We start from the raw sequence: 12,030 nt of genomic DNA on the forward strand, positions 1-12,030 counted from the left end.
CCTGCAGAGATATTATTCCAGACATATGTTACCTTTCTTAATGGGTTACTACACTCTTTTTCTGCCTCTCTGATGTTTTATCTGACAGTACATGCAGAGGACTTATTCAGGCAATTTTATGGCTGTATTATTGGACTACAACACTTTCTTTCATGCTCTCTCCCATATTTTATATAACAATACATGCAGAATAATCACTAACCTGCCTGGTGGTGCAGCCTTAGCAGCCTATCAGCATAGGCTTGCTGATTCGCAGCACGGTCACCTGCAGCTGTAAAGTAAATGAAGGGATATTGAGACATACCTATCCATTATACATACTCAATTATCAATTCTTACATACTGCATTCCATGGCTACATACTCAGCTGTGGGGCATCCTGCATCTCATGGGCCTCCTGTATCCATTGGTTCAGGTGGTCCTGCTTCCATCTCTTCAGGTCTCCATGGTGGTGATGGACCTGCTCACCAGTCCGAGAAACGCCTGTGGCACTGGTGAGGTCATGAGCTAACCAGTTCCAAACCTCTGCCTTGTACTCCGTCCCTTGTAACTGGCCCTGCAGGAATCTTGACTCATGACGGTGGACAAGGAGCCAAACCATGTATTTCGACTCCTCTATGCCCCAACGTTGTGCTCAGAAGCCTGTTCCCTCTCCAACACCAGCCATTCTAACTGCAGATGTGAGCTACAATCAGTTATGGTGTGTATTCCCGCCTATGGGGCTTAAATATGCCGCATTTCCCGCACTTTTTTGTGATTGGCCATTTTTTTAAATTCTCTGCTGACTGCAGACCTACTTAGTAATGGTTAAACTACAATTAGTAAGTATATGTATGGTAACAGTGGCTGTTTCCCCTAAGTTGTCATGGCTTAGTGGTTCTGTACTTTGCTTGTGATGCACAGAGTCCTGGGTTCGAACCTTGTCATTCATTTTATTTTCATACTGTCCAGACAGGCTAGGGGGTGTGGCTGCATTTAAGCAACTTTGCTCTACGTTGCTCCTTGGTGCCCTGGTTGGCATGGCGCGCATGTCCGCGCAAACACATTGTGCTGGTTAAAGCACTATTTCGCTATGGGCACCTCTATTGCACTGGGTTAACTGTTATTAAACTATGGGCACCTCTATTGTGCTGGGTTAACCGTTATTAAACTATGGGCAACTCTATTGTGCTGGGTGAAGCGCTGCTTAACTGCAGGCAATTATATATCAGGATCATTTAAAATATTTATTTTGTTCACTGATACATTGGCCATTTCACTGTGTTTTAGTACTATTTACACATATTTGTCTGATATTATTTCATATACTGATTTAAAAATAAATACAAAGGGGAGTGGTGTGACTCGAACAGTGAATGCCTCTTTTTTGTGCAAACGCTCTACCATTACACTACTCCTATTTGGTGTGCTTTGCATAAACATTCTTTCTTATGCTCTTCCATGTCAGAATTGCTAACTCTAGCTAAGCAATGGGCACACACGTGCACACACACGCAAATACGAGCAGCTATTTTGGGAATTTAAAAAAATAAATTTAATGTTTTGCTTTTTATAACTGTGATAGGGGTTTACAATATCAGGGAGTGTGGTGTTGGGTGCAGGGACATTTGAGTGGACTCACTCTTGTGTATTTGCTTTTACTTTTCAAACAATTGCAGGGGCATGGACGTTTAGACTGCTCGGCAGTCGGACATGCCCCCTGCTTTCTTACACGGTCTGTGTACGACTTACAGTTGGGTCAGCATGCCCTCATGCATATTCATGGCGCGCTGACATCATACCATTCAACTGCAGCCTCCGAGTAAGACTTATTAAGTCTTACATGGAGGATTTGTGAATCCGGGGGTAACTCTTTATGACTCAGCATTAAAGATTTCTTAATTTAGTTCAAGCAATATGCTAGCATTTTTAAATAACAGTGTAAAATTAGCATTTTTGCAATGTGCTTTTCATTATACTCCTGATTAAAAAAACTGTTAATGTACTTGCTCTGTACATTTAGGGAATTCTGAATAACAAGATGTTTTGGGGCATTATTTCATGGACATAAGAGGAGCATGCTGATGACAGGCCTGTTCAGCATTCCTAGTACAATGGTGTGCATGAGTTCTGTGACAAACAAAACAGAAGGAATGTGAAGTGGACAGGACTGTCCACAAGATCACAAAACAACATGGTGATCATGGGGTAAAATGTGTTAGATTTGTATGTTTGTTGTAGTCTTATTACAAAAAAAGACAAAGATGAGTGTTCAGACCGAGGCTTGTGACAGAAGAATCAGATGTAATGGTCAAATCTTGTATCTATACGTAATAAAAGCATCCACTGAAAACTGGAAGTTATGGTATTATAAATGGTAACCATTGACAACTGGATGTTATGGTATTATAAATGATAACCATTGAGAACTGGATATTATGGTATTATAAATGACAACTATTGAGAACTGGATGTTATGGTATTATAAATGGCAACCATTGGGAACTGGATGTTATGGTATTATAAAGGACAGTCATTGAGAAATGGATGTTATGGTATTATATATTATAAACAACAACCATTAAGAGCTGGAAGTTATGGTATTATAAATGACAATCATTGAGAACTGGAAGCTATGGTATTATAAATGACAACAATTGAGATCTATATGTTTGGCATTATAAATAACAACCAAAATGTCCTGAATCTTGACTATTTTGACCTTTCATTCATATTGTGTTAACATTAGCCTTTTTTCAGATATTTAGTTGATGGATTGGATGGATTGTCTTTTTGAGACAGCTGCACACAGTACACAGGCCTCATAGGCATACATGTAATACATACTGGTACCAAGAAATCTGTCTTCAAACCAAAGCACTTAATGTCTTGTATTCCCTAGATGTTCTGTTATTCATTTGTTTTCAATATTGTTCTTTCATTGTAATACCCAGTTGATTGATTTTCCATTGTGGATATTGCCCTATAACTACTTTCTTGTTTTACAATTAACTCAGAAATCATAGACTACTTTTTCAGTTGGTTTTGCTTTTATAGTGTTTTATCAACTACCGTATGCTGGCTAAGTCCTTAGATGGATGTACTTTCTTTACATAATAAACCACTTTAAATGCTGCAGTGAGATTAAAAGACTTAGTCTAAATTGTTTCATGGTTACATGCATATATTTATTTATTTCCATTTGTTAACTAGGGTGGAGAGCTTTCTGACCAAAAGTGACTATTTTTATGCTCTGCCCAGGGCTTCAGTAATATAAAGTACCCGAACTACAGAAATATCAGAGTGTGTGTGATGTAGCAAAACAGATATAATACAAATAAATGGAAGTTAGTCACGGAAGAGTAGCGTAAGAGAATAATGCTGCATAGTTCCAAACGGAACAGTATCACAAACAGCATACATAATAAAGTATACTATATAGTATGTACTGTGGTGAAGGGAGGGGGCAGTGGAATGAAGAAGGGGAATGGTGGAGGGACATGAAACATCTCTAACAAGGAAGGCATAATTTTCCTTTAACCCTGATTAAGACTTGTCTAAAAACATAATTTCAAGAAAATATTTAAATGATACTTTTTGTGCCAATGTGTTCTTCACTCTGTCTGTACTTATTAATGTACACAATTTGTGCACTATGTACTAAAACGTCTTGCAAACACTTGGAGAGATAGTTTTTTATCAGGTTCATTGTACCTTAATATTTAAATGAGATAAATTGCAGCATGTTTACATTCTGTGATTTGATTTACTTTCAGGTCTAGTGTAGATAGCAGACGACAAGCAGCCAGAGATCGTCTCTCCAGCATGAGTGAACAATGCACACCTCCAGCAGGACCCACTGAATCCAATAAGGAGACTCGATACTGTGCAGTATGCAATGATTATGCATCTGGCTACCATTACGGAGTCTGGTCTTGTGAGGGCTGCAAGGCCTTTTTTAAAAGAAGCATACAAGGTAACAGTGTATATAATACCATTTCTGTCCATATCATTCAAATGCACCTGACTCATTTGTCTCTTTCTGCTATGGTGGCTAAGCATGACAGATCCTTTTGTATCAAATTCTTTGTGTATTTTGCACATGAGTGTATATGTGTGCATGTGTGTGTGTGTGCATGTCTATGTGTCCAAACAAGCGTCCACAAGCCTGTGTGTATGTGTGTGTCTGTTGTAAATAAATACTTAACTTTGTATAAAAGTTAGAAAAAGCAGGTTTACATTTTTACATTACCCAGCCAATAAACATCCATTTAACTCTGAAACAAGTATTAGTTGTTATATTTGGTGTTTGTAGAGTTTTCAGTTTTATAATTTATGGAGATTTGATTCATCAAGTGAGTAGTCGCTGAACGAAACTAAATGAAAACTGACCAGCTAGCAACAAAATTAGTCAGTAGCGTAAACTGCAGAAGTTATTATTTTTTTTAATTTGTAGTGTAAACTGCAGAAGTTATTTTTTTTTTAATTTTATTTAATTTTATGCCAGAAGACTTTGCCTTTCTGCACCTCAAATTCTACAGCTGTACTTCCCTACACTCTTCTGCTATATTGTTACTTTAAGATACCTACTTCTCTGGAAGAGGCAGGATTGGAGCATTTAGCAAATCTTACACTCAGTGCATTCATATTTGTTGTGTGTTTCACATAAAAAAAATATATAATGATAACCAAATCCAAGACATCCATCTACTCATTTTGTTCTAGTTTTATTGGTGAACATGAAGCCTGAATTATGAAGCAGCACTATACCGTTGCATTGTACTGTGCTTTATACCAAATGATACCATGAAGGCATTATACCAAATGATCCCATGAAGGCGTTATACCAAATGATCCCATTAAGGCATTATACCAAATGATCCCATGAAGGCATTATGCCAAATGATCCCATGATGAACATATTTTGTGTCAGATTACTACCAGCATATGGAAGCAGTGTGCTTACTAGTGTCAGGATCTCTTAGCGTATGTGCTCTCCAGTAACTTTTTGTACTTTAAAGTTGTTGCAACTTAGACTAAGAAGTCAGCTTGGAAGACACCTACAGAAATGAAGAATTTTGAATGGAATTAAAATACAGCAATTGTTGCATAAATTGGTATCATTTCTAAATTTGGAGAAAATAACCTAAGACAAAACAGCAGTAAGGACTCCCTTATATAGTTGCATGTTTTGTTGCTAGTCATTTTGCCCTTCTTCAGTGATATAGCTTCTGTTTCCTTCCAGATTTGAATGCACATAGGTCTTTGATGAGTTGTGGGATATAATGAATGCAAGAGACATAAGCAACTACTTTTATCATTAAGCCTTTTTTTCTAGACTTGGTTGCTTTCCAATCCCTTTGTCACAAGTGTGAGTTTATAAAACAACAAAAAAAACATTTCTTTGTTTCTTTTAGATGTAGGTAGCCGAAAAGCAAGCAGGAGTTTATATTTAGAGCTTGACTTGACACTCAAGCTGTAATTTTAGGCATGATGCGAAGAGAAAGAAACAAAAAAAATCCCCATTCATGAAATGCAGATTCACCCCAAACAATGTTTGTACCTTTTTTAACCTAATGAAAACAAAACTGTTCATTATCATCTATTATAAAATAATCTGGCATTCTCACTGTGAATATCCCACCCACCTTTTCCAGCACTTACCATCTGGAATTGTAAAACCGCTTTCTACTTCTTAACTGGAATGGAAACCTTTCTTCAGTTCTCTGCAGTCAATGAAAAAAAAACAAAATATGCACTTAAGGTGTAGTTATATAATTATTAGTTCAAATAAATTGCAACATTACTTAAGATGAATTCATATAGTAACCATTCTAATTTATGTGTAACGGTCATTCATTCAGTCATTCTCTTATGCCCATGTTTTCCTGTTCAGGTCTTGGCAGATCCAGGTCCAAATGAGCAAGCAGTGGTCATAATGTAGACAAGATGTCAGTTAGCAGGACACACATACTTATTTGCTCACATTCCACAATCACACTGGTGGGAAATTAAAAAGATATCCAATTCACCAAGAACATGTCTTTTTGATGTGGGAGAAAATCAGACCACCTGGTAAAATGGCAGGCAGATGCAGACAGGAAATGCAGAATCATTAAATGGCCGGCAGATGCAGAAAGGAAATGCCAAGTCCACACAAAAGATATATTATTGAAGATGCAGACCTACAAACTGAAACTTGTGAGGCATCAACACTAATCACTGCTGGACTGTGCCATCCACTTATGATAAATTCCCAAGAAATGGCCATTTTTCAATATGCTGGACCACATTTGCAATATATCACTTTATGTATGAAATGCTGTCTCAGCAAGCATCTCCTAAATCTACCCCAAAAGATGAACTTATAGCCACCATCATATGATGCTATAAGGGTAAAATTATAAAATTATGGAAATAAATTGTAATGTTTCATGCAGTGAGTATGGGTGAATTAAAAGTATTTTGTTGTTTGGTGTAAACATTTCAAGTAAAAACAGTATTTTAGTCTGCATTTAGTCTATCTGATGTCTGTAAATTTATCAGGTTTCAATGTTTCAGGCTCACATTTTCAGCATGCCATGTCTGGGTCCCCAGTGCAAGAACTTTACTACTGTCACTATACACTTTTTCTCCTTAACAATAGTTCTGTAGGACTTTTGCAAAATTGTTTTTTTCCTGAGCTTTTATGTCAGAATTTCACATTTTTCCTGCTTCAGTTCTGTGTTACTAGAAAAACTAATTCACTGAAAAGTTAGGTAAATATCATGAGCCATTGAAGGTAGGAGCTTATATTACATTTGGTCAATGTAGCTTCATAACTTTGGAAACATTGCAGATTCATTATTAAGGGCAAACAGTCTTACAAACCATCATAGAGGCTTTGTTCCAAAATACTGAATCACTGCTTCAAAGCATCCCTTCCAATATTGTGATTAGTTATAGACAAAGCCAGAGAAGTACTTTCTCTAACTGCAGTTTTAAAATCAGTACCAGCAGCAAGGAAAACACTAAAAAAGCAAATACATGTTTGATTTTCTTTTACCTCAAGGTTGAATAATCATCCTGAATTTCTAATAAAAGAAGTTATCAAAATGGTGTTAAATTCATGAAGGCACAATACAGAGAGTCAAGTCAACCTCCAAATATAGCATAAACCTCTGCTTGCTTTTTTGGCAGTATGAATGTAATATAAACATTTGTAAGTAGATCCTTCATTACTCACAAAACAGAAGAAAGCATTCATTCAATTTCTTGGTGAAACATCTTTGAACTATTTCTGGACTAGATGTTTCAGGTAGGATGTATTTATATAGCTGGACATTATATTTAATACTGGAGTTTACAAGCCATTTTGGAAGGCAGTAAAAGTTGTTGCCTCGGTTTATAAGAGCAATAAATACTGTGGATGTTAGACTATAAATTCATAGGGAATTTTTTATTATTATTAAGGTTTAAACTATACTTATATAAAATCAGGGTGCCAGAATCGAGTATCTAGTTGAATTAAAGGATGTGCATCTGTGTTTGCACATATATGTGTGTGTGTGTGTGTATGTGTGTGTGTGTGTGTGTGTGTGTGTATATATATATATATATATATATATATATATATATATATATATATATATATATGCCTAGCTATTTCTCTGTCTATATGTACATATGTATAAATGTATATGTTCAGTAAATTTTAGATTTTTGTAGGGAGCCTTGTACAACTAGTATGGGTGGCAAGCTTAACCATGGCAACTCCATACCTGCACAACACAGGGAAAGGATAAATGCCATGTTCAAGTGTATGGCAGTCTCACACAGACAATGATCCCACATACTCTAAGCATCCAGATTTTTGATAACGTCTTAGTCCTTAGGCTATGATGTGTAAAACTGCTGTACTGTCATAATTATTCTGATAACATAAAGAGATGTGATGGAAGGCCTGGTAGAAGGGACTGTAGTCATAATCTAATATACTTTATTATAAAGAATGAGGCAAGAACCAATGATTTAAAATTAATTTGCATGATATGAACTATAGCATAGTGCTGTAATTTGAAAATGCTTAAGGGAACTGAAAATCCATTTTAATATCTGGTAGTAATTTTTGGTCCAATATAAACCTGTATCTCTGACAAATACTTATTTCCTTGCGGTATATCCCCTTCATGCATCCACAAATTATTATTATTATATATTAGTACGAGGCTACCTGACCTTGTGGGCCATTTTAAGCCTAGTCAGTCATCCTGTGTGAGAATCAAACTCTGCACCTTGTGTCTGTAAGATAAACAGCTTAACCATTATAGCAACCTCCCAACCAAAACACAGCATAACTTACTTTTAATTTTTCCCCAAATAGTTTGAAAGAATAGGCTTAAAACATTGTCATTATTATTCCAGTATACTGCTGGTTGCCTTTTTTGTTTGAAATTTTTATTTGTTTTTATTGACCAAGGTGATCCCACTAGGCCTAGCCTATTTTCAGAGAGAGATGATATTCAAACAGACTGAAAGCAACATGATAAGAACACCAGGGAAATTATGGGCACATGTGAAAGTTAATATGAAATGTGTTTTGCAGTTAGATACGATAAGGTGTTAGGACAGCATTCTAAAGCTGTCGTGGCTTAATGTTTGGTTCCTTAAAGTTTACAGCTGCTAATACTGAAAGGCATCAGGAAGGAGTAGAATTTCACTAATGTCGGCAAACATCAGGAATGAGCAGAGTGCCACATTTGACAGTAAAGTCTGAAAACTAGTTTTTAAAGCTTTGTCAAGATGAGAGCAGAACAAGCAAACTGATTATGGATTGATATAAAGAATTAGAAAAGAAATATTTTAAATACAATCAGCCATGGGGGACTTTTTTGGAACAATGCATTGCAGTAGAAAGAGCGCTAAAAGGTCTCTGATTTAACAAGATTCCTAATGAAACTTTTGTAGAGGATTATCCATTTCAGGAATTAACAAGGTTCTTTGATAGTACTGGTTTGGGTTAGTGACTACCCTGGTAAGCCATCATGAGAAACAGTTGAATGATGTCAGGACTGGATTACATAATTGACTTAATAACCATCTGAAGCAAACATCAAAATATAATGAGGAGATTATCAAAATATTGAGATAAGAATTTAATGTAAAAAAGAATAAATAAAATGAATAAAAAAACTCCTGAAAAATAAAACAGATTACAAAGCAGGTATTGTCTATACACTACCAAATAAAAAAAACAGCATCATATACAAGTACCAATAAGAGAGAAGCCAATAAAGAAGCCCACTTTAGTTCAGAAAATGTTTCTGTAGTGCAATCACAGTTAGACACTAAGATGTTCTGTAAGACTGGGTGATAGAGAGTAACAAAACTTTCAAAAAGGTCCATAAATGAACCTTAATGATCAGTGTCCACTGGAGATATTCTTAGAGACCACAGCAACTCCAGGAATGAGAGGCAAATCCATTCAAAGGAGGTAAGGGTACTCCTCTTTACAGCAGACTGCAGCATTAATAACAATGTGTGCAATTTTAATGAAAAAAATCTATGTCTTCATTTATCAAATGTAGGCGTTATTTTATATGAACTAGAAGTAGTGATTTGACAGGTGCTTTCTTAAACTTAAAGTCCAGTGAATTTAAACTGAATATAAAGTTGTTTGATGTCATGCATTTAAAATAAACTATTAGGTAGAAATTCATAATTGTATTTTAAAAGTCAGCATCCCATGTGTGTAAAACAGAGCAGCAGCAAAGGTCAGGATATGATATTATCTATATCAAGTTATGATATTATCTGTGTTAACTTATGCTAACTGCACTTTTTACAGACAATTAGAACATCTAACAGATATGTTTTTACTGTGTGGTAATGCTAATAAAGTATCAAAAATATCTCAGGAAGTAGACAGTAAAAACTAAATGAAAACTCCAGCCAAGCTGGAACTTCCAATGAGTGACCTCTCAAACCTCTTGTATCAGAGGCACATGGGATATATGCAAATTACCCTTATGAACACCAGGTGTGTCAGCTAATTAGCTATTCTGAATGCCCATGACTTGTTACGTCGTTTTAATGGACAATTTCAGGCCAATAAAGCCAAATCCCACCAGCTGTGGATATGCATATTTCGGCCTTGTTATGACCACATCAGCACAGCACAAGCAGAGTGTTTCACTAAGCATAAGAAACACAGGTCTGTTATACCCAGCTGATGTCCATTATCATTAGGGTGACTGCAAAATATCCCAAGTAACAAATTAAAACAATGAGTGTGAAGGTCACACTGAAAAAACAATCAGTAAAAACTAAATGAAAACTCCAGCCAAGCTAGAACTTAGACAATAAAAATACTGCAGTTTCACCTCTCTTTATACTAAAGATGATATGATTTCTGTACAAAATAAAAACATCAGTGGTTACTCTAATAATTTCATATTTTCATATTCTACTGATGCTGTAAATATCAAGAAAATTATTTTTGATAACTGGAAAATTGTTTTAGATTATAAAGAACAGAGTAATCTCAGAGGTGAAAAAAATATATCTTTGTAAATGTAGATTTCCCAACCTGAAGACTATTTTGGAGCAAACACATAGTATGACAAACATTTCTGGGAAGCATGAGAAGTGGATTTCTTAATTTGCAGGCTCAGCAATGAAGGTTTTTCAATTTTTGTGAATGGATTAAACAGATTGTTGGGCACAACACTCTGTTCAACAGCAATTCCACTATGGTTGTCTATCTGTTTCTACATGCATGTGCTGCTAGGTTTCTCTGAAGCTAAAACTACTACTGCATGAACATTTTCTGTCAATCAGGAAAAAATAATGCCCTTTACACTTGGTGGAATTCATGAAGGTATTGAGGCATGTACATGGAGGTGTACACATCTTCATACCTTTCTTTGATTCAGCAAGTATCTTAACAGGGTTTGCATGGTCCTCCAACTTCCAGACACCACAAACGGCTAGCCTGTGGATGTGCTGAATGCTAATGAGCCATTCTTGGGGGAGACGCAGATGTTAATTAGCCATGTACTCTCTTTCTTTCCCTAGAACTGCCTCCATGGAGGCAGCTATATGGCCAAGTGATTGAAAATAGTGTTCAGCCATGTACATCAGCATGGCCTTCCACATCATGATGTGGTAGTTAACATGGCCAAAAAGCTGTGTTTAACTGCAGAACACAAATGTGGTAGGGAGTACCACTAGACACCAGGGCTTGCAGTTAAAGTGCCATAGTGACGCCACCAACAACTCATGAATCACTGGTGGGGAGATACACTGGACACCAGGTATACACATATAAAGTGCTGTACCAGCACCAATGTTACTTCAGGGATAGCAAGGGTGGGGAGATGCACCAGGGCTTATTTTATGTACCATGATGGCACCAATGTTGCTATGGGAATGGGGGGAGGGAGACAATCACAGGATACCAGGGAATTCTTTAAGTGCCATGATGGCACAAACATTACTACAGGAATTGGGGGTGGGGATGCAAAAAGAAAAACACCAGGAAATATACCATAAAATTGCCCTAAGGCACAGACATCATAAAGGGGATCAGTGGGTGGTAGGAGAATGCACTACACAACTTTGATGATTCTCTGAAGTGTTGTACCAACACCAACATTGTAGCAGTGACTGACAATGGGAGATACATTATACTGCCAAGACCTACTCTCCTGTTTGCTACTGTTAATGCCATGCTGCTTTCCTGGTAGACCAGTCCTGATGTGATAATGACTTTGGGCTCATTTCATCTTCAGTCATCTTCAGGTCAACTCCCTTAGCTGGCACTTTGTGCCTGGCTTCATGTGGCCCATTTCATACTTTGCATTTATTTTCACTGAAATTCAGCTGCAACCTCTATGACAACTTGGCCAGCCTTTCCAAACACCTGATTGAAAGAATGTTAATTAAGTCTTGAAAAAGCTGTAAATGTGTGTAGAGCAACAGAATTATCAAACATTACATGTAGGGACTTACTGGGTATCCAGATGTGTGTAAAATTAAAATGAAGCAAAAGTCTGTCAAGCAGAAAAATTA

At 36.6% G+C, this 12,030-nt stretch overlaps 1 protein-coding gene across 2 annotated transcripts in view; it reads left to right on the top strand.

Annotated features, from left to right (window-relative positions):
* ESR1 (estrogen receptor 1) overlaps positions 1–12,030 on the top strand; it is a 1,085,149-nt gene that overhangs the window by 147,587 nt on the left and 925,532 nt on the right. The window contains exon 2 of one of the 2 annotated variants that reach the window (XM_044088946.1): positions 3,756–3,955. In XM_044088946.1, the coding sequence (XP_043944881.1) occupies positions 3,756–3,955 (200 nt within the window). Of the gene's footprint in view, positions 1–3,755; positions 3,962–12,030 lie in introns of both variants that reach the window. The other variant, XM_044088885.1, reaches the window with a different exon arrangement.

This window comes from Protopterus annectens, chromosome 1.part0 (assembly GCF_019279795.1).
Source record: "Protopterus annectens isolate FY-2018-M chromosome 1.part0, PAN1.0, whole genome shotgun sequence".
Taxonomy (NCBI): Eukaryota; Metazoa; Chordata; order Ceratodontiformes; family Protopteridae; genus Protopterus; species Protopterus annectens.